This window comes from Xiphophorus couchianus, chromosome 6, assembly GCF_001444195.1.
Source record: "Xiphophorus couchianus chromosome 6, X_couchianus-1.0, whole genome shotgun sequence".
NCBI classification, from domain to species: domain Eukaryota; kingdom Metazoa; phylum Chordata; class Actinopteri; order Cyprinodontiformes; family Poeciliidae; genus Xiphophorus; species Xiphophorus couchianus.
The window spans coordinates 10,967,868-10,993,802 of NC_040233.1; the positions used below are offsets into that span (position 1 = coordinate 10,967,868).

The window sequence follows — 25,935 nt, forward strand, 5'->3', positions numbered from 1 at the left end:
TGGTGACCTAGAGTCTCTCACTCCAAGGAACACATTTGCAACTGGACATAATTTCCATGGGGACCAGCAAAGGGCAAAAGGCAATGTGGGAGATGAGTCATATTATCCAGCAAATAAGCAAAATGTAGTCTGAAGTCAACCAATCAGCAGGAGGTCTTCCACTGTGACTTCTCAGTCATATTTCTACAGCATATTTTCCTTTCTATCTTTAAGACCATCTCCTAACGGATAAAAGTGTCACATTCAGAATTTTGACATAGTGGTCCTTTAGCATTTAACCTTCCTGTCCGTAGCTAACTATATTTATGGATTAGTTTACATAACATTTTATAAAGTGGTTAATATTCTTATTTTGTGGTTTAGTCTCATGAAATAATCTAATCTAGCTTGAGGTGACTTGATACACAAAACTGCAGCTTGAAATATCAGGCAGAGTTATGAGAGGAGAACCTAAAGCTATGCAAAGGATGCTTTATTTTTGCATTTATTAACTGCTTATCTACACTGAATAAGAAAATAAAATCAACAAGAAACACTATGGAACAAAAGGTGAAGGTTCACACATAACACACAGGCTTTCACAGCAGCTTCTAGGAATTACCAGCAGATGTTTTTATGTTGGTTTTTTTTCCTGTAAAGTTATTGATTACTTTTTAGAAACTTAGAGGTGTTGTAATTTCCCAAAGCTGATCCCACCTGTCCCTAAACAGTGATGTCAGCATGACTTCCCTGCTGATGGTGTCACCAGGTCCTTCCTGTCTGGGTGAGTAACACCCCATCCCGCTCTGGCTTCTGCGCTCTTGAGTGCGCTTTTAGCTGCAGAGCATGCTAGGGGTGTTAGACTGAGGGTGTGTGTGGCAGCCAGTGTTGCTACTAACAGCTCTAGTATGTCAAACACACTATAGGTCGGAGGTGTGTGTCTGTTAGGAGCGCATGAAGAGCTTTATATAGCCACAGTCATCCAGGAAGAAGGAATGCCCTGGATGCCAGTGACCATATTTGCACAGCGTCTGCTCCAGACACACTGCACACACCGACTAATGTTCTTATGCAAACCTGCTCATCAGTCTCCCCTCTCGTACTTGAGTGTGAGCGTACACCCCTTCACACACACACACACACACTCGGTGCTGTAGTTCCACTGAATCGCCACCATCAGGCAATGTAGCTCCTCGTCTGGCTGTGACAGTCGACCTGCTCTGACTCACTGAGAGAAAAACTTCTCCCTCTCTTTCCAGCACTTTCTGGTTTTCTCTTCTTGACACTCTGTTCATCCGACCGAGAACATCCTATCCCGAACCCGCCGAGGAAATCTTCTGTGCTTCACTTTATCTCTCCCTGCTCTGATCTGGGGCTGTAGACTGAGGTTGGACTTAAAGGATTCTTAACTTTTCCTTTTCTTCTTTTTACCCTCCCTGGCGTTGTCCATGAGTGTGTTTGAGTGTCCGTGAGTCAGTATGCCATGTCGTCCCCTGGCTCGTCGTTTGTACAGATAAAGCATGAGGATTTGCTTTTTTATGAAAACTGTGGAGGAGGCAGCTTTGGGAGTGTCTACAGGGCCCTCTGGTTATCCCAAGACAAGGAGGTGGCTGTGAAAAAGCTTCTCAAGATTGACAAAGAGGTAAAAGAGGAGCGAGACAAAGAGTTATCATTCACGTCTTAGGTAGAAGCGCACTAATATGAACCCCACATTCAGCATTAATTATTTAAGGGCTCCTGAATTCAACAAGTATCCATTTTCACCTAATTTCCTAGACTCTTCTTCTCCTTCTTCCTCTTCCTCCCTGCCCGGAGTTTGCACATGTTTATCTTGCACATACCTTTTCTTGCCCACCTTCTCCTCTTAGTTTACTTTATTATGCTTTGCTACACTGTTGTGCTCCTATTGAAAGCTTTGAGGCTCACTTCACTGCAGTCCAGCAGCTCTCCATCAGCTACACCCACACTGTGACCTAAACATGATTTCCTGGCATGTTAACAGCACAGAGCTGGTAGTTGTGGCTCTTGAACTTATTTCCTGGAAAGTCTTAGCCACATTTGGACATAAAAAAGCCCCTTAGTTTATACATTTTATAGCAGATCAGGAGAACGTTTCGACTAAAGGCTAATAAATGGCTGTGTCATGGTCTTGAGCTAAAACTCAAGCCAATTAATTTATAACGTGAGTGATTTATTTATTTTTTTTTAAGTGAGGTACGTACTCATGCAGGGAAGTAAATTTTATGAGGAAAAGCTGGAAAATGATTTATGAACCAGAGTTAGTGACGGCACAACTTTATAGATCTCTATAAAGATGTGCAAAATGATATTTTCCTATTTAAAACTTTTTTTAAAAAAAGTCTCATTGGGATTTAAAGTCAGAATCCAACAAAAGGTAGTGCGTGACTAAGAAGCGGAAGGATTTATTTTCTTGTAAAAATAAAAGTCTAAAAAGTGTGGCGTGGATTTGCATTCAGCTCCTTTTGAATCTGACACCCCTAAATAAAATCCAGTGCAACCTACCAAACTAATAAATAGAATGCACCTGTGTGTGCAGCTTATTCTCAGTATAAATACAGCTGTTCTGTGACGGCTTTGGAGATGCGTTAGCAGACAAGTCAAGGATAGAGCTGTGGAGAAATTTAAAACAGGATTAGATTCAAACAATAGCCCAAGCTTTGAATATTTCACACAGACCTGCTCCGTCCATCAAGTTAAAATGAAAAGAGTAAAACCTCAGGGTAGGTTGACAGTAGGGTGATCACAGCTAATAGTTAGATGAATGGAGGCAAAAGCAGGGCAATTCTGGTAGAGTTTGTTAGGAGCTGCAGAAGATTTGAGACGGGGTTGAAGGTTTACTGTCATTTAGGATTGCAGTCCTAAGCATTCAACCAGAGATACGCTGGAATGATTTCAATCAATTCATATGCATGTGCTAGACTGGCCTAGTCAAAGACCAAACCTAAATCCAGCTTGGACTTTGCAGAGGGTCTCGAATTCTTCCCTTTGTAAGGATGCAGAAATTTCAGTTTCTAGATGTGCAAAGCTTAGAGAAACATGGAGGTATACAAATGTAGACCAGAAATTTAAAATGGTTATTTATTTTAAAAAACAAAAAAAAAGTTAAACACCTTGTTTCCTTCCTATCCTTCCACTTTACAATAATGCACTATTTGTGTTCATCCATCACCTTAAGCCCCGACACTGTACGCTTAAATATGTGTTAGCATGATAGAAATTAAGATCTGGAGCATACGTCAGCTCTGATGAATGGCATGTTTGTCACCGTGCTGTAGAAACTCTTTGGAGACTCCGAATGAAAAACATTTAGCCCTCAGCTAAATTTAGTTTAGTTGTTTAAACATTTAGTTGTTTCTTTTTTTTTTTTTTCAACTTTAAGATGTCTTGTTTTATATCAGTGCCAGACACTGGAAAACTTAGGGAGTTTCCCAAAGAAAGTGTTTATGTTTCTCAGTTTGTCTTTGCCTTGTCTCCCCATCCAGGCTGAGATTCTCAGTGTACTGAGTCATAAGAACATCATTCAGTTTTATGGAGCTGTGCTGGAACCTCCCAACTATGGCATCGTCACAGGTCAGACTCCACATCCTGTGTCTTCTTCATGACTCTGATGCTACCATTTAGATGGCACGCGGTAACTTGAAGCTCAATAGGTTGTTGCTGTTGTGCGAAAGTGTAAATGCAATGATTTACTTTTTAAAGACGATCGTAAGAGTAACACCAGGTAGTTCCAGAGGGATCGGACACATTATCTTGCAGAAATATACAAGCCTGTGATTGTGTCTATTAGTTTTCTGCATTTGACTAGAGATGGACAAAGTTACACACACATCATCACATCCTCTGATAGCTGTATCTATAAATGTATTTGAATGATTAGAGGATTCGTCACACCGGGTTTTTTTCCATTTCCTGGCACAAAGTTTGCAATTGTTGTTGGCCTATCATCCTGAATATTGCTGTACAGATAGAATAACGTTTAAACCCAAAAGTACAGCTTTGTCCAGCAACAATGTTGGTTACTACACTAAGAAAAGCACAGTGAAGACAGTGTTTATTCTAAGTCACATATAGATGTTAATGTATATTCTGGAGTTTATCAACTTTTGCTTGTGTGTATTGCTTTACAGAATATGCGAGTGGAGGGTCTCTGTATGATTACATTTCCAGTGAGCAGAGTGAAGAAATGGACATGGAGCAAATCATGACATGGGCCATTCAAATAGCCAAAGGTAAACTTTACACTTTGCTGTAACTATTTACAGCCACAGAGCTGTTAAAGTTCTATACAGTAAAAAAAAAAAAAAAGTAAAAAGCCCTCTGTTTTTTAAAAAAGTATTTTGCTATTTAAAAGCAAGAGACTAAAAATTTTTTAATATTTTCAAAAGATGAGAAGACCAGATTCGTCGGCTCGTGTATTTATTGAATTTATCTATGCCTGTTTTTGGTTTTTGCCTTTTATAAACCCCCACCTTTAAATCCATATCTGTATTACTATTATGACAAAAATCCTTAAATTCTATTCTTCCTCTTGGTTTAGGTTTATAGCAGCCAAAATCTTAATTGGCCCTCATTTGGCCACCACATTGAAAATATTAAAGGAACCTCTGGTGAAGACCAATGAACACAGCAGAGCCGATAGATTAATGATCAATCATTAATACAACTCATCGATGTTTCTGGTGGTTACATGGCAAGATGTGACAGAGCTTGAGGGGTAATTAATGGTAAAAGTACAAAAAGTACATTTTCCAAAAATTAAATAGGCTTTAAGGTAGATTACAGATAAGATGGCAGAAGTTGTTCTTTTTTAGATCATTTTCAGCCATGGATGTTGTAGAAAAAAATGATTCTGATCAATAAATCTGGATAATCTGGTTCTTGAAGAACTTTCAAACAACCAACATATTGTATTCTGTGTGCTTGTTAAGGTTGAAAAACAGAACTGTGACCAATAATCAAAGCAAATGGTCCAACCGTGTATAGCAAACCTAAATCCAGGAAAAAAAACACAGTCATACAGCTTTCAGTGATTCTCCCACCAGACCAGAACACTGACTGACCTAATTACTTTTTCCGTTCCAGACTTATATCAGAACTGGTTTCCATGTAGTTTTGGTAAAGAAAACAAACAAGAATACACAAAACAGTTCACGACGACACAGTGAAAAGATGTTTTCAGAAATCTTTCCACAATCTTGACACACTTCTTTGGTATTTACTACTGCTCTTCTTTGACTTAAGAGAAAAAGAGATCGGGCTTTTTCTGTTGTTGGTCCTCTTCTATGGAACAATCTTCCTTTCCAAATTAGATCTGCCCACAGCCTGGATCATTTTAAATCGCTTCTTAAAACTCATTTTTATTCCTTAGCATTTAATTAAACTAGTGTTTTGATACTCTGTTTTTATTCATTTGTGTTATTGTCATTCTTGTACAGCACTTTGGTGCAGTTTTATGCCTGTTTTAAAGTGCTATATAAATAAATTTGACATTGACATTGACATTTGCCGATCCTTTTATGCTCAGTCTGCTTGACATTTTTAGTTTAGTGATTTCCAAAGATGTTCAAGTGGATATAAATCCCAGCTTTTCTGTTTAGATCATTTTTTTCTGCCTTAGTCTTTGTAATCTAGTTCATAAAAAAGATGCACGTTACTTAGAAGTGGTTGACTTTGTAGTTTGAGGCCACAATACAAAGAGGATTTTAAAATTTCAAGTAGATTTGCTATACTGCTACATCACTGTATTAAAACTGATCAGAAAGTCTAAAACATGTTGTTTTTCCTTCTTGGGACTTCACTTCCTGCCAGGGATGCATTACCTCCACGCAGAAGCTCCAGTCAAAGTGATACACAGAGACCTCAAATCACGAAATGGTAACATGATCCTTTGTCCAGCTTCAGTCTTGCGATGCATTTGCTTTTGAGCAACAGCAGCAAACTGCATGTTGCTAAGCTCTGACCGAACTTTGTTTTCTGGTTACAGTGGTAATGACTGCAGATAAAGTGCTAAAGGTATGCAACAACAGACTTATCATTTATTTATAAAGATATACTACACATTTGTAACAGGATACTTTAATGTTCTCATGTTGGGGTTTCAGATATGTGACTTTGGAGCCTCTAAGTTTCTATCTCACACCACCCATATGACTGTGGTGGGCACTTTTCCCTGGATGGCTCCTGAGGTTATTCAGAGTCTACCCGTCTCTGAGACCTGTGACACCTACTCATACGGTGTGGTAAGTTGATTACATATGTAATCAAAATGTCACAATCAGTGGCTTTGAATTTTTCTTTTCAAAATTAAATGTATCTACACATTTAGTCATAAATTTGCGTCTAAAAAATAAGAAAATAATGATGAAAATAAATTATTTCAGCGAAGCACTTCAACAATTATAACTCTTACACACAGTGATTTATATTCTAAGTGTTTATTTTAAAATGCTTACCTACCAAAAAGTCAATTTTCAACAAATCAATATCATTGACAAGTTTATTTAAGTTACGCAGTGAAACAAGTAAGTTAATCCCACTCAGACTGATTGAATAAAAAAAGAGATAACTTTTAGCTTACATTTAATAAAAACCAATTGCCGATCTAGGCAACTTTTGGTTGAGGCTCCTTTTGCATGAATTACCAAATCGATGCAGCATGGCATGCAGGTGATCAGTCTGCAGCACTGCTGAGGTGTTGAGGAAGCGAAGTCTGCCTTAAACTCATTTGCGTTGTTTGGTCTGACAGCATAGTTGCTCTGTGGGGTTTTGGTTTGGTCAGTTTGCTGGCCAGTCAAACACAGTGGTCATTAAACAAGTTACTGATAATTCCAGCCAAACTGCATCTCATAAAGCTTGTCAGTAGAAGAAAGAATGAGGCGCTCTTTTTATTAGATGGCTGCTCTGATTACAGACTTAATAAAACCCAGTAGACCGGCACCGGCAGAAGACATAACACTACAAATCATTAATGACAATGACGTCACACTCGACCTCAAGCAAGTTGGTTCAAGCGGTTCCCTATTCTTTTTCCAGTCTCTGGAACCTTGATTGCCAAATGAAGCACATTTATTTTAAATGGAACAGAGGTATTTGGACCACCGAGGAACAGTCCAGTAATTTTTCTCCTCAGCCACGTCTAACATTATTTTTGGTTGAGAAGTGCTTGAACACAATTAATGTGAGATTTGTAGCCCATTTCTGGGGCTACATCTCCGCATGGTGGCTCTGAACACACCGACACCCTCAGTCTCTTCTTGTGAACTTTTAAACAGGGTCTTTGCCTCACAGTCCCCTCAAGACTGTGGTCATTCCTGTTGCTTTTTCTACCACATTTTATTCTTCCACTCAACTTTCCGTAGTTAAAAACTCAGTAAAACATCCAGCTTTTAAAATTATTTTTTTTAGCAATGACCTTATGTATGCTGCCCTCCCTGTGGAGCCTCGCTGACTTGCTACTGTACAACTGTCAAGTCAGCAGTCTGTCCTAGGTTGTAACATAAACATACTATTACTATATTTGCACTTATTTTTTATCGTTCATATGCAATGTTCTAATTATCTGAGGAACTGAATTATTAGTTGTAAGTGCTAGTAATAAAAATTCAAAGAAGTAAACACTTAAAATGTACTTGGTGTGAGTTTATTTAAATAAAGCACATCATTTTCTCACTTTTGTACCATATTAATACCAATCTGGATTCAGACTGTCTTTTCGTAAATAATCCTAATGCCTTGTTGCCAGGTGCTATGGGAGATGCTGACTCGGGAGGTTCCTTTCAAAGGTTTCGAGGGGCTTCAGGTTGCGTGGCTGGTGGTGGAAAAGCAAGAGGTACTCTCCACATGCTCACACACCTTCACTAACCCTCCGCTAGCATGCTGACCCATCAGAGTCCCAGACAGCCAAAGGCACAATGTGATGCTCTCATGGTTTCCACTGCAAGTGCTTTTGGCCGAGTATTTATAGGCGTGATGTCAGGTCTGTGTTCATGTAAGGCCTGGATACACAGCAGTGGAGCCCGGCCAGGCTTTCTCCAGGCTAGAGGCTTTACAAGCACGAGAGAGAGAGCGAGAGAGGGAAAAATGTAGCAATGGGAGGGTTGATTTTAGAGATTCATAAGAGGTAGGCTATGGTAAATACACAAGGTCTGTGTTTCAGCTAATGACCTCAGCAGCCACACATTTACACACACACGCACACAAACACGGACACTGGTGGTCAACAAACAACCAGGAGAACATGATTCCGGCATAACTACTGGCTAATCTCCAAATACTCTCCCTAAATAACTCAGGCTGTCTCTCTCTTCCTCTTTCCCAGTCTGTCTGATTTCCCCTCACCATAGCTACACAGCTCTTCCTGACCCTTCAACTCGTCCTCTCTCCACTCTGAGTCGCAGATATTTTAGGATTAATCCCCAATGAAAAAAAAGTTTCCATTTACTGCCCTGGGTTATGGTACTGTTTTGGCTTATTGGGACCTATGATTATGCCGCCGGGGTTTTAAATCTGTAAGTTAACCGAATTGAGTTTCTGCTGCCAGCTCCCTGATTATTAGAATACACTTCCAAGACATTTTCTGAAAATGTTTGAAAGGATGATTTTTTAAAGCTTTAAATTAACTGAACTCAGCTGTGTTTTCATTTAAAGATCTACGTTTTAAAGTATGGCACTTATTTGAACGGACACACAAAAAAAAGCATTTTCTGTACTACTGCTCTAATATCATTTTGTCTTTTATTGAACAAGTCTTCATGCCTCCATTACCTTGTCATATTACAACCACAAATGTCCTTCAAATGGAAAACTTTCAATTTCCAAGTAAAATGCCAGAGAAAAACAGCTTACATATATTCACAAGGCTTTACATAAGTCTCCCCAAAACACCGGCTCAACCTATTGCCTTCAGAAGTCCCCTTACTTTTAAGCAAACTCCACTGCATATGAATAACAAAAGTTTGGCCACAAAGAGCATTAGCCAAAGAAGGTGCTAACACACCAGTGGTAGCTCTGGAGGAGCTGCAGGTGGGAGAATCCTATGAAAAGACAATATTAGTCGGACACTATGAGTCTGAGTTTTATGGAAGAATCGAAAGAAGAAAGTCAAAACAAAGCATTGAAAAGGCTGCAATGTCGAACATTTCATTTTTGAGAAATTTATCTGGAAATGTATCAGAAGTACAATAATAAAGTTCTGGCAGGATCTCTAGGGGAAGAGCACAAACTGTTCACAGATGAAAAAGCAGTAAATCTAAGTTACTTGACTGGACAATTTTTAAAGAAATCATGATTGATTACTGGAGTGAAAAGGGCAGCTCTTTCAAAGTCCCAATGATGCCGTTCAAAAACCATTTAGTCATTTAGTTGTAATTGCGGCTGCTGACAAATGACAACAAGCTAATGTGCTAAGCTAAGATGGCAGGTCTGGCAAACATACCTGCTACACATTAGCATGCCTGGATTGTCACCACAATGTTATGATCCACCAAAATAGGAGGAAGTGCTGCCTCACAGGGCCTGTTTACTCATCTGCTCTTCTTGAATGCCACTGTTGCATATTTGGTCACAGATAGTTTCTTTGTATGTGTGTGTGTGTGTGTGTGTGTGCGTGCGTGTGTTTGTTTGTGTTTGGGCATCTAGAGGCTAACCATCCCCACCAGCTGCCCTGCAAGTTTTGGAGAGTTGATGCGGAAATGTTGGCAAGCAGATCCAAAGGTAAGACAAACTGCCTGTGGGGGAAAGTGTGAAACATTTTGTTTCCCTCAGTTGGAGAAAGGAAGTTTTCATATTCTATTTTTGGTCTAATTTGCAGGAGCGACCGCAATTCAAGCAGGTGCTGCTAACCTTGGAGTCCATGGCGAACGACAGCAGGCTGCCAGACCAGTGCAACTCCTTCCTTCATAACAAGGACCAGTGGAGGTACACACGCATAAACACAGAGACTGGTGCAAAAATAAAAGATGACGCATAAAAACCTCTGAATGATCAGAAGCACTCGACGATTTACTGTGTACGCACACGCATTCAACAACACCGGACACATGCATACACGCAAAAGTCTGTGTGAATCTGAACCTCGGAAGAGAAGCTGCATATGTGACCCTGCACTTGGCTTGGGTCTATATTAAGCTCCCTGGAAAGTGTCCATGGAAGAGATTCCTCTACTCCTCCACAGGGGAGGAGGGAGGGAACACAGAAAAGTTGTGGGGTGAAGGAGGGTGGATGTGGGACATAGAGGAAAAACATCAAGTGTAAGTCAAAGCGGAGAAGTTTAGGGAGGAACAGTAAATGTAATGTGTGTGAAATCTGAAACATGGAGAAAGAGAGAAACAAATGAGGATGGAAGCAAAAACAAGGGCGGACTGACGAAAGGAGGGAAGGAGATGTGGGCATTGGTCCAGAGGAAGGATGGTGTGAGATTCTGTGCATATTTAACATGTGCACAGCGAAGGCAATCATTTCTGAGTGAAGGTTTGGGCATGGGTGGAAAAACTTGGACACAGAGGTGGCTGGGGGCGGAGGGCAAAGCGCAGAAGGTGAAGGGGCGGGATGAATGCGTGGGGAAGTGGTGCACTGAAGGAACACCGGAGGTATGGCCCTGCATCCAGGCTCAGTCTATATTTAGCTGGCGATTGTTTGTGAGAACATGCTTAAAGATCACAGTCAGGCACTCGCTCCAACAGTGACCTTTTGTGGAAGCAGACGGTACTGCAGCAAAAACATGCTACATTGCTGTTCTGGGCTTTTTTGTGATTTTACAGGTGAGTCGTGAAAGCACTTTTGCGAGGAATCTGTGGATAGATGTCAGTGAATTTGTTTCATATCTGTTCTCAATTTTCATTGATGGGACTCCTGCTTTTGGAGATCTTTCAGTCTACTTCATCTTGTCAGACAGGCCTCTCTAAAGTGATTTTTTTCATGTTGCATGCCACATAGTAATCAGACCTGTATGTAGTCTGGCGTGAAATTGAACCCTCCCCCATTTTTAGAGCAAGGTAAATAGACTTAACAAGATAAAACCAGATTGAGTTAGGTTTTTTTTTTCTTTAAGCCTAATTTTTTTTTAAAAAGAAGCTTTTTTTAATTTACCAACAAGATCTTTGATATAAATAAGGAAAAGCCAAAGTAATCTGAGTGGGGATAAATACTCTTTTGGAGCATAGTATATAGAAGTTTAGTCTTGCCAATAACTGTAAGTTGATATTTTGGAAATAAAATAAGTACATTTTGGTTTAAAAAAAATTTTTTTTTAAATGGTTGAGATGCTATTCAAAAAATTATACAAAATGTATTCTGAAACGCAAATAAATCTCAGATGGCTTGCCTTTCAAAACTCACAAGTCTAAATGTGTTTTCATTTAGCATGCGCGATGTCGTTGGTTTTCTAAAAAATAATGCTCTGCTTGTGTAATAAAAGCAGCTCAGCACATTAAAACACCCGCTGTGGCATTTAATAGATTTCCTTATTTTGAGAGGCTTTTGGTGTGCAGTCTGGTTAGTCATAACTAATATTTTATCTGCATGCATCTTTGCATTGACTTTGGCAGATGTGAAATTGAATCAACCCTTGAACGCCTCCGGAAGCTGGAGAGGGAGCTGTACTCCAAAGAGAAGGAGCTGGAGGAGAGAGAGAGGAGGCTCAAACTGTGGGAGGAGAGGCTGATGGAGAGGTCCAACATGACTCCCAGTCCGACCTCTTTACTCATGGACCGCTCAAACATTTCCCCGGTAAGAACGAGCCATAAAATACTGTTAAAACTAGATATGTTTAGAGAGCTTTTTCATCACTTCATCTTTTCCTATTTTGATCAGTTCTTCACGCCAATGTCCATCGGTTCCTCTGGCTCCTTCTTCCGCTCACACTCCCAGGACTCCAACAGCGCCAGCCTCAGCAGCGCAGGGGTCAGTAGCGCCGGTGTCAGCTGTCTCCTCCGCACACTCAGCAACGGAGACACAGAACGAGGGAGCAGTGCTGTTATGGAGAGGGGCTTGGGTTCTCTCGACAGTGGCAGGCTGCACGTCATGCTTCGAGGGTTACAGGGGAGGTTCGAAGAAGACAGGGAAGACGAAGGTACTATTAAGGAGAAAGATTGGGGCAATAAGGAACAAAATGATAGCGGAAGTATGGAGGGGGGGAGGGTGCAGGTAACACTCAGGAGCTTCCCGGGAGGCGTCGTTGAGAGGGAGGAGAGAACCTGGGAAGAAGGGGACAGGGAGCGAGGCGGCATGCAGAGAAGCAGAGTGACCACGATAGTTCGAGGGTATTCGGGAGGATTCGGCGAAACAGAGGAGCAGGGTGAGAAAGATGGGGGGTGGGAAATAGAAAAATTAGGGGATAAATTAGAGGAGAGAGGGGTGGAGGGAGGGATTGAGGGAAGCAGGCTGCCATCCATGTTTAAGGGTCTCCGAGGGAGTTTTGGTAGCTTGGGGGACATGCTGTCCTTAGATATGGATGAGATGGGGGAGATGGACAGACTTGGCGACATGGACATGAATGTGAACATAGGTGACCTGGGAGTGATGAAGGTGAGTGGTCAGGGCATCAGGAGCGAAGTGGGCGTCAGAGGTCGCAGGAGTGACATGGGGGTTGTGGTCCAGGGTGTCAGGGGTGACCTCAGCGAGGCCATCAGCCAGAAGATAAGAGGCGAAGTCGGGGTTGTCGGTCGCTCCGGGATGCAGGTGAGCATGCGGGCATCTTCCAATCAGAACTCTGTGAAGAGCTGCAGCGTGCGACATGGAACAAAGATCAACATGGCGACCTCCGCCATGGACATGATGGAGCTCGACTGGTCCGACAGTGACTAGGAAACACATTGGTGCACGCGGTCACGGCAAGGAGAAATGGAAAAATGGTTTAACTTGTTCACACAGACAGCATGTGACCTGCAGGTTGTGTCACAGCCTTCAGATGAGGCAGATACAAATCATATTTAATGAACTTTAATAAAGCACCCATGTGTTTCAGGAGAAAGTACAGTAATCCAAGCCCCTTTCAGACATCAGCTTTTTAACATAACGACTGCAACAACAATGGCGGTCAGTTTTTCAAAGGCCACTTTTACATGTCTCATATCTCCTATACATGCAAATTCATTCATTATAGAGATTAAATCAGCCGTTGACAAGAATTTTGATTCCAGCTGCAAGTATGTTTGATTTTCAGCTTAAAACTGGTTTGACCAGTCAGACTGAATGCACCTTGCATAACACCTGGTGTATACCTACTGTTTATGTCTTCATAAACGGTGTCTCACCGCAGAAGCGCACACATTGTCTGTTGAGCGACAGTTCTGTTGTTTCAGCCAATCACACATTTCAAATTTTGCAACAGGTCCTGCACAATGGGAGTGGTGCTAACCAAACAGGAAGAACATCGAGAAGGCACATTCAATTTTACAATGATATGCTCAGTTTGCGAAGTGTCACATTGACTTATAGAAACAGCTAAAATGTTAAATGTTAAACACTTATAAAGTCAAGCTTTGTAGTTGGAAGTCTTCATACCAAGGAATGCACTCGCTCTATAGATTCGCCTTCTGCAAACATTTGCTGAACACCTGCAGATTTGATCTGCAGTGACATCCGTTGCTTGAAATAGGTACTGCAGTGAATGCCTAAAGAAAGGGTTAATTCTTTACACCTAAACTCTTTCGTGATGCTTAATATATCAAGGTATCCCAGCATAATAGATCGTTGCAACATAAACTCTCTTTGGAGTGGATGTTGTTCCTGTGGAAGTCAAGACACATAGTTAGCAATTTTGTGGATCAGAAGATGAGCCTTTTTAAAACGAGTCACAGGAAGCACAAAATATAGAACAGGTTTCTAGACAGGAAACTATTTTCAAAGACATTGAGACATGTCTGCAGTTCTTTCACACTCCAAGACTTGTACCAGATAAAAGGAACAAGGCCTTTACTTTTGGAAAGAATATGTTTTCAAGATGGGTAAAAGTGACCTTTGTGCTTATTCTGATATGTTCTGTTAGCATCAGATAAACACAAACAAGCGTGTCTGAAAGGGGCGAAGTGTGCTGTCCCGACAAGTTCTCAGACTGACTTCACCTGTGTAATTTAAATAACATTTAAACTGCTGCCTAACATACTGTAAGAGGTACAAGTGTGACAAAACGATGCACTTGAATGCCACACTAATACGGCAGCACTGTTGTTTTTTTCTCCTCCTGCTTTTAAGGTATTTTGTAGTTTGTGGATTTCGTTTGTTAAACATGCTTAGACTTCATCAGTTCTAACTGTGATCTAGTGTGAGAATTTTTGGCATTTTTTCTCCCTCTGTATATTGTATCATTTTTCAATAAAAAGAAAATATGTTTGATTCCACTGCAGTAACAGTGCTTTAGTGTAGTGTATAAGTAAATGAGACGTAGTTGGAAATTAGCTCAAGCTATTCATACACTGAGCAGCAGGGCCACTCCAGCCAGCACCCACTTGGCTGGGCGCTCCCTGGTTTTCAGACTAAAAGTCCACACATATGTCGGTCCTCTGATCTTGGTCTTGTAAAGTGGACATTCATAGATGTTTCTGGTCTCCTGACGGTCGTTGGGTACTGCTCGGACTGAGATCACAGGCATGGCTGGGGTCAGCTCTTTCAGGCGAGCCTCAGCTATCACTCCAGTCTGAGTGTCCCACCTGGCACCTGGGATACAGTCAGAAAATGAATGAATGAGGCGGTATTTTCACACCGGATATAGTCTACAGATGCCATCCAAGCCCACAAAATGGGTCATTTTGTTATTCCAGAGCTGCAGTATGAAAGTACAAAACAGAGTATCTACCTTCCATGTACAACCCATACACATATGCACCCTCTCTGGCAGGTTGGTTGAATTCTTCCTTATATTTCTTCGTTACATCTACGGTAAGGTTCACCTTATCCAGAGGCCATTCATTTTTACGTGCCAGAGACTGCATCACAGCTAGAAGATGGGAACAAGTTAAAGACATCCGCTTGTGATAATGTTCTTCCAGGGAAAACAGTCATGTAGAAATCAAGAGAAGCTATTATGTGTCTCAGTAAAGTTCTAGCCTGTGTTACCGGTTAGGAAGGACTGCGGGTTGAACAGTCCAGCCAGCCAGACCACACTGGGGAGAGACAGGTCCTGAGTCCAGCTGTCCAGCTCTTTACAACGCTGCATCACATCGTTGTACCTGTTGATAATGAGTGTGTTGCACTTTCTATTACACTTTTAAATAAAGTTTTAAATCTTGTAATTCACATTTGAAGGCAACTTTTTTAGCATTTCATATTTTACTATTTTAAGTTACCACAGTTTTACTTTAGCCTCTATGCACACACACACACACACACACACACACACACACACACACACCCACACGCGCACACACCCACACGCGCACACACACACACACACACACAAGCCGGCGCACATTTTTAAATCCCTTTTCATAAATAGTTACAAATTTTATTATTTACTCATTTTAGCGGTTTGTTTTATTAGTTTTACTTAATTTCTTTAATCTTTTTTATGTTTTCACTTTTACTTTCTAATACTCAGCGTTCTCTTGTATACACAGAATACTCCCATAAAGCATTATCTTACACAGAATCTAATGAAAAAGGTTATACACATAAAGACTGATTGATCGGAAATTGTGTTGGTCACCGATACATACAGCCTTTTGAGTTGCATCAGACATGATACTAAATTATTCTTGGTACCTAAAGGTACCTTCTAAAACAGCTTTCACAATTACTCCAATATAGCTGAAACACATACCACACAGCCAAGCCGTAGGTTGAAGGGTAGGCCAGTTTGGTCCAAGTATCAGGGACGTTGTCAAAGAACAAGGTTGTCTGCAGCTTCTCCATCTCAGAGGATATGGCCAGTTCACCCTTTACATAAACAACTACGTATATTATGTCACTAAGTACATGGAAAATACATGGAAATAGGAAAACCAAGCTAGCATCAGGCAGACTTTAGGACACAATAGGTCTAATAATGAAACTGCTGTTCATTAATCCATCTTTCTACATACTTTGAGTCCGAGGTCGAGCTCCTTCAGTGAGCGGCGGATCTCAAAAATGAGCATGTTCATACGCTCACATTCCTGGAAGCAGACTAGGATGTACGGCGTCCGCTCAGCTGTTTTGGATGTTATGTCCGACATATTGTATTCCTCTGGCAGCTTCTCCAGAATTTCATCTAAAATAGTTTTCACCTGCAAGTGAAAGTTATTTTTTATTCATCAACACATAGGAAAAACATGTTAATGACATTAAGTTCACTGATGTATTCTTGTCAGAATCTGAGGAGAAGTTCTGGTTTTGTTACTAGTTGAATATTTTCGCTGGTTTTAGTTTTTGCTCTAGGAAAGATAATGTCCACCTTTTCCTCCAGTGTCTGTGAAGCTCCCTCTCCCATCACAGCATCAGGAGATTGCAGTTCCAGCAGAGTGTGAAAAAGATTATCCGACGTCACGGTGAGAAACTCGATTTCTGCATTTGGGTGCAATCCATAATGAACTGGGCTTTCATGGGGCAGCATCTCATCTATGAATTCATGGTAGCCCTGAGATGAATCAAATACAATTAGTGGGTGAATGTATCTGACGTACTTTCAGAGACATGCATATAAAATGTAGAAATATGCCTTGCAGATAGTGAGGCCCTCAGGGTTAGTTCAGTGTGTGCATTATATTGCAGCTTGCTTCATGACGTGTTTAAAATCAATAAACACTGCAGCAAAAGAGTAAGATAATTAAACCGCTTTAGCAATATTTGCTTTAACTTACCTGATAATCCAGATTGGAGGGAACAACAAAACCCGGTGCCAACGAAAGTTTCCGATCAAACTGAAAAAAATAAAATAAAATAAAATAAATAAATGACTACCCTTTAGATTAATGCTTTGGACAAAGCACTAACATTTCCCTCATAGTGGCTAATGGACTTCTGATCAGCTTGATTATCAGGAGTCAAAGTGAAACAAATTCTTAGGCCGAAATGGAAATTCACATTCAATATGGCCTCCATAAAGTGGTGGGAAAAAATGTTTGCCCACTTTAGAGATTTCTTCTTTCTTCCTTTTTTTTTTTTGATCTCACTACAGTTTTCAGATTATAAATTTTGTCTTGAACTAAAATAACCTAAATATAAATTTCAATTTCTAAATAATGATTTTGACTAAGGGAAATAAGTTGTCCAAACAAAAATTTCTTCTATGTGAAAAAGTAATTGGCCTATAAACCTAGTAACTGATTGTCGGTCTTTCTCCATCAGTATATTCTCGTAAAGAGTGTAATTTAGGGTTCCAATATCTGTAGAAAGTCGTCCAGAAGCAATCAGGCCTGGAATATATAAATGATTAAAAAACATAAAGTCTCAAAGCATATAACTGTTAACATCAAGTCTGTCCTTAGTCAATTTCATCTTCAGCAGAATACACCCAAATGTGGTCGCCTATTTTTAAGAACCAACCTGGTTGGGCTGCATATATTCTTCCAGGTAAGTCCTGCAGAGTCGCCTGTCCCAGTCATCAGTGATGTGACCTCCATACATAATCTCCCCAAACAGATACCTCAGGTCCTCCCATGGAACCTTTGTCAATATAATTTCAATTCAATAACTACTAAATGCAAGTACCACCGCAAACAATCCCAATAAAAACGTGCTGCACCTGTGCATTAGCCTCCAAGTAGTTATAGAGAACATTAACTGATATAGTAAGGTCTCCGGTGTTGAATGGATATTTTCTGTTCCAACCCTGTGGTCCAAACTTTCTCCTCTCTGCCACACAGGCATGAAAGTAGCACAAAGAGAAAAGGATGGTCTTGAACTCCTGCTCGCGGCTGCACTGGTCCAGAATGTCCTGTAGAGTAGCCAGGTCGTGATTAATAAAGTATGCAACAAGAAAACATTTAATAAAAGTATTACTATAAATCCATATGTTTTGTGAAAATCAGAGAGAAAAGCTGACCTGGTCAAAGTTATCCAAAGCTGCATGCAAATTGGCGTGCATGCCTGTAGGAGGTTCATTGGTGATCTTGATGGCATTTTCCAGAATGCCCTAAGCAACACATTTAAAAAAATTTAATTAAATTTAATACCTATGTATGTATCTAGCATTTTAGGCACATTATTCTGTAAATGGTTCAGAGACAGTGTATGAAGAGAGAAAAAAAGACACTACTGCGTGTAATTCACCTGTGGTATAATGTGTTCTTGGGGAGTAGATGTTGGCTCTGCGCTCATAAACACTCTGTAGTCTGGATGGCTGTCCTCACAGCAGCACTCCAGAAGCTTTTCAAGGTTGCCCAGCCAGCGAGCAACCAGGTGGATGTTCTGTAATTAAACAGCATTTCTAGCATACTTAAAACTCAGCTTAGTGTAAACACCAAAACCATAAATATGCATAAAATCAGTTTTTATCCATTATTTTCTTGCAAGCAAACCTGCAGTATGACCCAGTGACCCTCCATGGCAGCCTTCTCCATAGCGATCTCAGCCACACTCTCTTGTCCTTGACCCAAAGACACATTGTGAAGCTTTCCCAGGTCTATAGTGAAACCCAGCTTTCTTCCTGGGAACACACATGGATGTTTTTTTAATGCATGGAAAAACAGAAAATCCATAAATTTAACGATTAAAATTGAACAAAAAAAAAAAAAAAGAAATAATGACCAGGCAATTCTGTGTAGAAACACAGTGCTATTGTCCCCAATAGGTGGGTTATGTTTTGCAAAACACTGTAGGTAATTGATTTGTGCATGCATGCTTCTTTGTGTTTATTACCCAATGATTCCACGTCTTTTAGTGGATCCACTCCAGGTGAGAGAATGAAAAACACGGGAAAGGCAGGACCACTTTCTCTAAACGATTTAGCAAATTCTGACTTTCGACCCTCTGTGTACTTAACTCCCAGCTTCTCCTCCACAAAGTTCCTACAATATACAACAAAGAAGTGTACAAAAGGCTAATTCTTTTAAGAATAGATGCAAAAAAGTAAGAACCATATACGTCGATTTCATATTCATGCAAACACGAAGCAATACCTAAAAAAAAAAGCCAGGTAAAAACACAAAGGCAAGAAAATAAAAATAAAACCCAGATCACCTAAGAGCATATGTCATCCGGTCTGGTCTCAGGGCTCTCATCATGATCAGTTTCTGAAGGGAACTTTTTCCCTTCCATTCCTGGGGAAACTTCTCCTTCTCTGGACACTCCGACTCAACTAGCTTCTTCCAGCGCTTGGGTGAACCTTCAATGTCCCGATCCAGACCCCGAAACTCATCAGTAAAACTCATGACCTTGGCACAAACAGGCAACAGCATATGAAGCTGATTAAGCTGTGGTTTATTCACAGACAGCACAAACAAGCCCAGTAAGTCTGCAGATGTGAACCTTGATGGCGCTCCATGCTGAATTGGAGAGGAAGTCAAGGGGACTGACATAGTTGTGGTCAATGTTGAAGCGTAGCAGGAAGTCGAGTTCTCGCACATCTATCTCCTTGCTCATCAGGAGCAGCTGGGAAAAGGAAAACACAAACATAGAGAGTTAAAAAAATATCTTTTTCCTTTATATGGACTTAAATACACACCTGGAAGGTTAGCTGAGCTGTAAACGTGAGCTTGTCTCTCTCAAACAATCCCCTGCTGATATAGTTGAAGGTGGAGTATGTAACGCACTCAATGAGCGTGTTTACTCTGCTCTTTACATCCTCACAGGCCTCTGCTATCTCCACTGCCTTGTGGAAAACAATGTTGAAAGCCTGAGAACACAAAACATGTGGAGGCGGTTGTTTCTGCAGTTCTTTCATCAGACCACAGTCATCTGTTTCTCATGCATCTTATCAGATTTATTAGATTATTACTGTGAGTCAACTCCCATCCTTGCCCTCTGGTTACCTTAAGGCTGAACTGGTACATGGGGTTGATCTTGTTAAGGTCATTCATGATGAAGTAGAGCAGAGAAGCTCTGACTGCAACAGGACGATAGTGCTCTCTGGCTTCATTTATTTTTACTTCGTTAACTTTAGCTTCCAGCACCTAAGAGAGAGGGATTTCAAAAAGCATGAAGAAAGATAAGATAAACACACCTATCAATATAAAGTAAACAACACGCAGTTGAGACATTTACATGCATACATCATAGAGGTAAGCTTCGATAGACTTTGACCTTTCAATAATGCATTCAAACCATTTTTTTTATCATGGAATAATATGATACAATATGATAAATAAAAACAAGAACTTTGTGTCCAAATTGGAATGTGTTGGATTTTTTCTCATCCACATAGGGCAAGTTATACATGCATGTTCATTTATACACCCTAGTAATATCTGGAATAAAAGGAGTCTCTCTTTATAAGCTATCAACAACCTATTAGCACAATTTGTGCTAGATAATTGACCCCTAGTATAATTAGAGATTATAAAAATGGTTATTTTCATGGAAGAACTTGATATATCTGTTTGGATGAAGCTCACATCACTGATGACTGGGACAGGTGGCTCTATGGGGCAATTGGTTATTTTCCAGGAATGGACTAAACCTTTAAGCATTTTTCTTAAATTTTCAGCAAAATGGTTAGCCTAATTTATTTGTTCCAAATATCAGCTTGGATGAGAGTTTTAAATATGTTATTGTTGAAACACTCAATTGTATTCCAAGTTTCAACCATCTGCCATAAACTGTCAACCTCAGATAAAGTAAATGGGTAACAAACTTCAGCAACAAGCCAGACTCAAGCCTGAGTCAAACATTTTCTGTCTCGTCTCCTCAGTCAGGATGAAAACAATCATGCTACATACAAAACAAAATAGCTTTTGCATTAAATACATCAGCCTCTGGAATCATCAACTAAAAATCTGTCCATTTACTTTCATTTCAATCTCAGCAGCAGTGTGTTTTGTTGTCTCGAGTTTCTCCACCAGCACGTTGTCACCAAGAAAGTTACTCTCTGCTGCAGAGAGTCTGGTCAGCAGCTCATCCTCCAGAAGCTTCAGTTCGATCTTAAACATGTTCTGTTGTAATGTAAGTTCACTCTGCAGAAGAAAAAATAAATAAAAACTCATTAAAAGAAGCTTTGATTATACTAATTGTAAATGACTGTAAAAGGTTTCTTCTAAACAAAATTGAAACCGGCCAATGGTAAAGCAAAAGACTCTGTTTTAGCCCACCTTCAGTTGCTCGAGGTCTGGTCTCTCCTGGTTCACCACCTGGGCCAGGAGCTGGTCTTCCAGCCCATCTCTGGTTACTGTAAAGTTAATGAGGGTGGTCTGGGCCTGGATCTCTGGTTTGTAGTGCGGGTTGGCAAGTTTCGTGTGAAGAATCAGTCTGAACCCTGGGTGGAAGAAACACTCTTTGTCCCCCACCTTTATGCAGCTGCAGCAGAGAAGAGAGAAAATGAGAGGAGATTTTTTTTCAAATGAAAGAAACTAAAGATTCTTATAAACTGACATGAAACGGTGCGGTGAGGGGTGGTGAGGCAGACGCAGAGGACCCAGGTAAGATGAATAATACATTTTAATGGTGAAACTCAGTCCAAACAACCGGCAGCACGCACATTGACAACAAATTGACAAGGACCCAACAGAGACGCAGACACACAGGTGGCATTAAATAAACGGGAGGGTAATCACAGAAACGAGACACACCTGGGAACAATTAAGGGGAGGACAGGACAATGAAGAGACTCACGGACGCAGAAAACAATAAATGAATACACAGAAAAACACGGAACATGACATAAACATGTATTCTCATGTTGGTATCAGTCTGTTACCTGCCCTTCTTTATTGTGTGTCGCCCCAGTACAGGGTCGATGACTGGGTCAATAGTTTCCTCCAGGTTTTCAATAAGCACAGTGTCACCTGCCACCACAGCCTGCTCAATAACGTCTACATACCTGAAGAATAAATGAACATCATGAGGGAATATTGCACAAATGCACCTTTGAATGAAAGAAAATGTGTCGAATGTTGCTCTACAGAGCAATGATAAGTCTTGTGCACTTCCTTTACAAGTGTCTTTCAAATGGGTTAATATGCTTTAAGCTTTTTTATATCGAGCTATAATGTATTTCGTTAGGATGGACAAGACAGTGCATAATTGTGAAGGGAACAAAAAATTATATGAAAACAAAAGAAGGCCATTGTTGGAGTCTTTTGAACAGGTTTTCCATGCAGCCATGAAGACGACACAGCAAACACGTTTGATCAGATGAGATGAAAATAAATAAGTTCACCTGCTTACAAAATGGAGAAATACTAATGCCACATATCATCCTGAAAACACCCTGTTTCACCCTGACATGGTGAAACGGTGGTAGCAGCATCATGCTGTGTGGATGCTTTTCAAAGTTCAACTGGCATGAATACTTTTACGAAGGTGCTGTATACACATAACTTATTTTCAAAAATTTGTAAGTAAGATACATGAGTGAAATTCAGAATATTGTTGTTGACACATAATCAAACTGTCATTGATGCACAGATCAATCACTAAATACTAGACTTTAAGTACAGTAAAAAAAGAAACTACTCACCCTCTCTGCCCTAGACTGACTACCTTCAGAGAGTTGCCGTAGCGACTCTTGATCCACTTGATACCCTGCAGCTGAGGATCAATGAGAAGAGGCCAACGTTCACCTGCAGCAAAGCACATGTTACCTGGAGTTGTCCCAGCACTGGTAAGCCAACCTTCCTCTTCACTATTCGTACTGAAACAGAAAAGTATTCACTGTGATCAGATGATGGAGAACATCTTAAACCTCTACTTACAGTTGATGAGAATGGTGGCATTCTGGGTGGACATTTTGTCTCCTGGTAATCCTTCATTGTTCCACTGGGCCACTGTTGCATCATCAGTCAACATCGACACTGGATCCAAGCCCCCTGCCATTGGGATGGGTACCTGGTGAAATGATAAAATAGGTGAGTATTCAAAACAAGATGGAGGTTTAGACAACAGCACAGACTTAACTTTCTATAATCATACAGCACTTGTAAGAGAACACCCAGAACCTTCTGACTGCGCAGGAATGGCATCCAGAGGTTGTCCAGCAACTCCTGCCTGTACTTTTTAGAGAAAGAGCCGGCGTAGGAGATGAAAGCTGCAGTTAGCAGTACGTCCCCACAGAGGGTTTCCTCCTGTTCGTGATACTGAGCCACTGAGTGGGCCCAGCGCACATTCTCACTCTGGAACACAAACACAAAAGTATAAACCAAACTTTATGAATATACTCAAACTGTATAGCTTTAGAATGACATGGAGTATTCATGAAAATGTCTGTTTCATATTCAATATGCATGGATGTTATTAGATGTGTGCCCACCTCTAACCCCTTGACAAGCCGATTTGCCAGCTCTATTGTCTTGTTGGTGCGGTTCACCTCTTCTTGAAAACGTAGTTTCTCTGCTGTGGCTTTCTCAAAAGCTGTTGTCAGTGTTTCCAAGTTACCATCCAGCTCCTACAGCCAAACATATTTATCTTACATATTTTAATATGGCAAAATATGTAGTCCCTTACTAAAGTATTCAAAAGATTTTAAATAATCATTTTGTCAACTTACAGCCAGAAAATATTGAAGTGCTTTAAAGGGATTTTATATCGACCAATATACAGTGGTATATAACATAAGCTTTAATATTTCACAAATAAAAATGAGCGAATAGTGGTGCATGATGTATTCAATTCAATGTATGATTTATGTTCACAGCTCTCCATCTGGTCTGACTAAGAGTGTTTGGAAAGAAGCATGGGCAAAGTCTTATTTCCCAATGAATAAACCTGATGGGGACACCAAAAAACTTGTATGCTATAGAAAATAAGGAACCAAGTAAAAATATGCTGCATTTCTGCAAATAAAACTAAATTGTGCTTGAATATTTTTGGTTATGGTTTAGTTAGCCCAACATTTAAACATGAGTCAAAAAAAAAAAACAAGAAAAAAAGAAAGGAACTCACTGAAAGTTTTTTCCTGATGACTTCTAGTTTCTCAGCAGCTTCTACTAAATCGGCATTAGCCTGAGAAAGACACATCCTCTTCATCTCCACCTCACAGGATACCTAGACAAACACACATACTTCATATCTTATTGAGTAAAACAAATCTCAAACACAATTATCTTCACCATGAATAAAAAATAAAATGGAGAAGATGAGGCACTTACAAAGATCTGTCCAAGGCAGCACAAAATTTAGGGAGAAGCACATCTGTCAATAACAACTCAAACCCATCACCTTTCACTTAGCTTGGGTGGAAGGAAATATTTGTTGCAGCTGGGGTTTCTGTGTGCACCTCATGGAAGTGGATGATGTTGATCACCCAGGCACAGAGACCAGCAGCGGCTGAGGATTTCTGTCGCACAAACTCTGGGTTGAACTCTGGGTCTTTGAGGTAGTCGTCTCTTACACACCTCACAGTGGCCTCAGGGATGTGCTCTTTGTCAAAGTTCACCAAAGCCTGCAGGAAGTCATCAATCTGGACAGCAAAGGCTTTTGCAGATCAGAATAACAACACAGCTTCACACAAATTCTACTCTGATTCCTGCATGTGCTATTTTTTATCTGACTTAATGAGGCTCATGAGGAAACCGACAATATGAAGGAGGCTCAAAATTTAGTAACTGCCACCTGATGCCCTCTTATATGTTTTGGCTTGATGAACATCACGTAATGCTTCACCTTGCTCATAACCGTCTTGGAGGCCTTCCAGCTGCGGTCTTTGGGGATTCGGCCCTGAGGGGACAGCAGGACCAGAACAGCTGCCGAGACGTTGGTGACAATAGCTGGAGGGTTGGGAAACGTCCTGAGCTCTGTCAGATTCAACTGGATCACACAGATATACAAGAACACATATGCTTGTGACTTCATCTTTTGCATTTTTAAACTGAAAGACATCAAATAATTTATAAACAATATGACATTTGATAAATGCATCAATTACAGAGTGAGGTAAGCAGAGTTTATTTGGATTTACTACCCTATTGAGTGTGTTAAGAGCTGTGTTAGCTGCTTGTAGAGCGGGTTCAGCTTTGGCCAAGTCGTCCTCTGTCTCCTGTTGCTGCTTTGTCACACTAGCTTGAATTGCTTCCACCTAAATAATTATGAAAAATTACAGATTATATACAGTGCCACTCTGCTTCCCCTTAACTGCTTCCCTTTCACTGCAGAGATGAAGTAGCGACATATAATCTGGTGCAACTCATGAAATTTAAATTGTAGCAAAAGTTAAATGTTTTTACTTTCTTAGAGAAAAAAGTGATATTAAATAAACCTTATACTGTGTTGTACTAACAATAATTAGCTGGTGGCAAAGTATTAAAGAAGCATAAATACGATTCACATAAAGACCATTATGTTACACATTATATACCTTTTGCTCCTCAGCATCAGCCACAGCTCTCTCTTGGTTAAGCTTGTCAGTCTGTTGTCCTATCTTGGCAATCAGAGCTTCGATATCTGAGTTTCTTTGCCACAGCTCCACTTCCTGCACTGCTAACTTTGCCTTAAGATCCTCCACCTAGCAAATATAAATACTTTAAACAATTAAAAAGGAGCAGATAACATATTTTAGTATTTTCTGTGTATCATGCACATTTTCTGACCTGTGACGCAGTATTCTTGAGTTTCTGTAGTCCATTCTCTAACCTGTCCATTTTCTGGGACAGCTCCCTGCGTTTCTTCCCCAGCAGGTTGTCGTACAGCTTCATGAACTCGAGGAAACTCTTTGGAGTGGTGTAGTTGAAGTGCTTCTCATTCTGCTGGTACTTAACACTCACCTTTTAAAGAACCAACCAGTAAATCACGCTCGTAAAAAGATATGAAGATCGATCATCTCTAATGAGCTTTGCTGTTATTCTCACCTCATTGACACTCGTATGAGCGTAGGAGATGAAGTCACTAATGGAGACCCTTATTTCAGGCTGTGCAGAATGAGCATGGGAATAGATT

General features: G+C 40.4%; 2 protein-coding genes across 3 annotated transcripts in view; one reads left to right on the plus strand and one right to left on the minus strand.

Annotated features, from left to right (window-relative positions):
* Positions 1 to 1,148: 1,148 nt before the first annotated feature.
* LOC114147068 (mitogen-activated protein kinase kinase kinase 7-like) lies at positions 1,149 to 13,626 on the plus strand. Its single transcript, XM_028021604.1, has 11 exons — positions 1,149 to 1,621; positions 3,483 to 3,570; positions 4,128 to 4,229; positions 5,809 to 5,874; positions 5,984 to 6,012; positions 6,102 to 6,239; positions 7,742 to 7,828; positions 9,637 to 9,711; positions 9,809 to 9,915; positions 11,544 to 11,724; positions 11,809 to 13,626. Exons 1-11 carry the CDS (start codon positions 1,463 to 1,465, stop codon positions 12,799 to 12,801), a joined length of 2,025 nt encoding a protein of 674 aa, XP_027877405.1. The 5' UTR covers positions 1,149 to 1,462; the 3' UTR covers positions 12,802 to 13,626.
* Positions 13,292 to 25,935, minus strand: part of dnah9l (dynein, axonemal, heavy polypeptide 9 like) — a 30,486-nt gene continuing 17,842 nt past the window's right edge. Inside the window, exons 46-77 of one of the 2 annotated variants that reach the window (XM_028021602.1) lie at positions 25,848 to 25,907; positions 25,590 to 25,763; positions 25,358 to 25,504; positions 24,965 to 25,078; positions 24,667 to 24,810; positions 24,281 to 24,463; positions 24,153 to 24,158; positions 23,947 to 24,048; positions 23,315 to 23,449; positions 23,004 to 23,177; positions 22,761 to 22,893; positions 22,526 to 22,628; positions 21,764 to 21,886; positions 21,159 to 21,363; positions 20,859 to 21,023; positions 19,884 to 20,024; positions 19,577 to 19,747; positions 19,381 to 19,503; positions 19,093 to 19,286; positions 18,772 to 18,920; positions 18,432 to 18,559; positions 18,184 to 18,321; positions 17,957 to 18,046; positions 17,657 to 17,848; positions 17,458 to 17,577; positions 16,773 to 16,832; positions 16,367 to 16,549; positions 16,017 to 16,199; positions 15,755 to 15,870; positions 15,052 to 15,164; positions 14,792 to 14,932; positions 13,292 to 14,652 (exon numbers count right to left, since the gene is read on the minus strand). In XM_028021602.1, coding sequence (XP_027877403.1) covers positions 14,405 to 14,652; positions 14,792 to 14,932; positions 15,052 to 15,164; positions 15,755 to 15,870; positions 16,017 to 16,199; positions 16,367 to 16,549; positions 16,773 to 16,832; positions 17,458 to 17,577; positions 17,657 to 17,848; positions 17,957 to 18,046; positions 18,184 to 18,321; positions 18,432 to 18,559; positions 18,772 to 18,920; positions 19,093 to 19,286; positions 19,381 to 19,503; positions 19,577 to 19,747; positions 19,884 to 20,024; positions 20,859 to 21,023; positions 21,159 to 21,363; positions 21,764 to 21,886; positions 22,526 to 22,628; positions 22,761 to 22,893; positions 23,004 to 23,177; positions 23,315 to 23,449; positions 23,947 to 24,048; positions 24,153 to 24,158; positions 24,281 to 24,463; positions 24,667 to 24,810; positions 24,965 to 25,078; positions 25,358 to 25,504; positions 25,590 to 25,763; positions 25,848 to 25,907 — 4,458 coding nt within the window. In that variant the 3' untranslated portion in view covers positions 13,292 to 14,404. Of the gene's footprint in view, positions 14,653 to 14,791; positions 14,933 to 15,051; positions 15,165 to 15,754; positions 15,871 to 16,016; positions 16,200 to 16,366; positions 16,550 to 16,772; positions 16,833 to 17,457; positions 17,578 to 17,656; positions 17,849 to 17,956; positions 18,047 to 18,183; positions 18,322 to 18,431; positions 18,560 to 18,771; positions 18,921 to 19,092; positions 19,287 to 19,380; positions 19,504 to 19,576; positions 19,748 to 19,883; positions 20,025 to 20,123; positions 20,173 to 20,858; positions 21,024 to 21,158; positions 21,364 to 21,763; positions 21,887 to 22,525; positions 22,629 to 22,760; positions 22,894 to 23,003; positions 23,178 to 23,314; positions 23,450 to 23,946; positions 24,049 to 24,152; positions 24,159 to 24,280; positions 24,464 to 24,666; positions 24,811 to 24,964; positions 25,079 to 25,357; positions 25,505 to 25,589; positions 25,764 to 25,847; positions 25,908 to 25,935 lie in introns of those variants that run through there. The other variant, XM_028021603.1, reaches the window with a different exon arrangement.

Excerpts from the sequence above, each read along its gene's own strand:
- LOC114147068 (XM_028021604.1), top strand. The coding sequence starts at position 1,463 with ATGTCGTCCCCTGGCTCGTCGTTTGTACAGATAAAGCATGAGGATTTG. Across the intron at positions 6,013-6,101 it reads CTGCAGATAAAGTGCTAAAG|ATATGTGACTTTGGAGCCTC; the intron begins GTATGCAACAAC and ends TTGGGGTTTCAG. Across the intron at positions 9,916-11,543 it reads CATAACAAGGACCAGTGGAG|ATGTGAAATTGAATCAACCC; the intron begins GTACACACGCAT and ends TGACTTTGGCAG.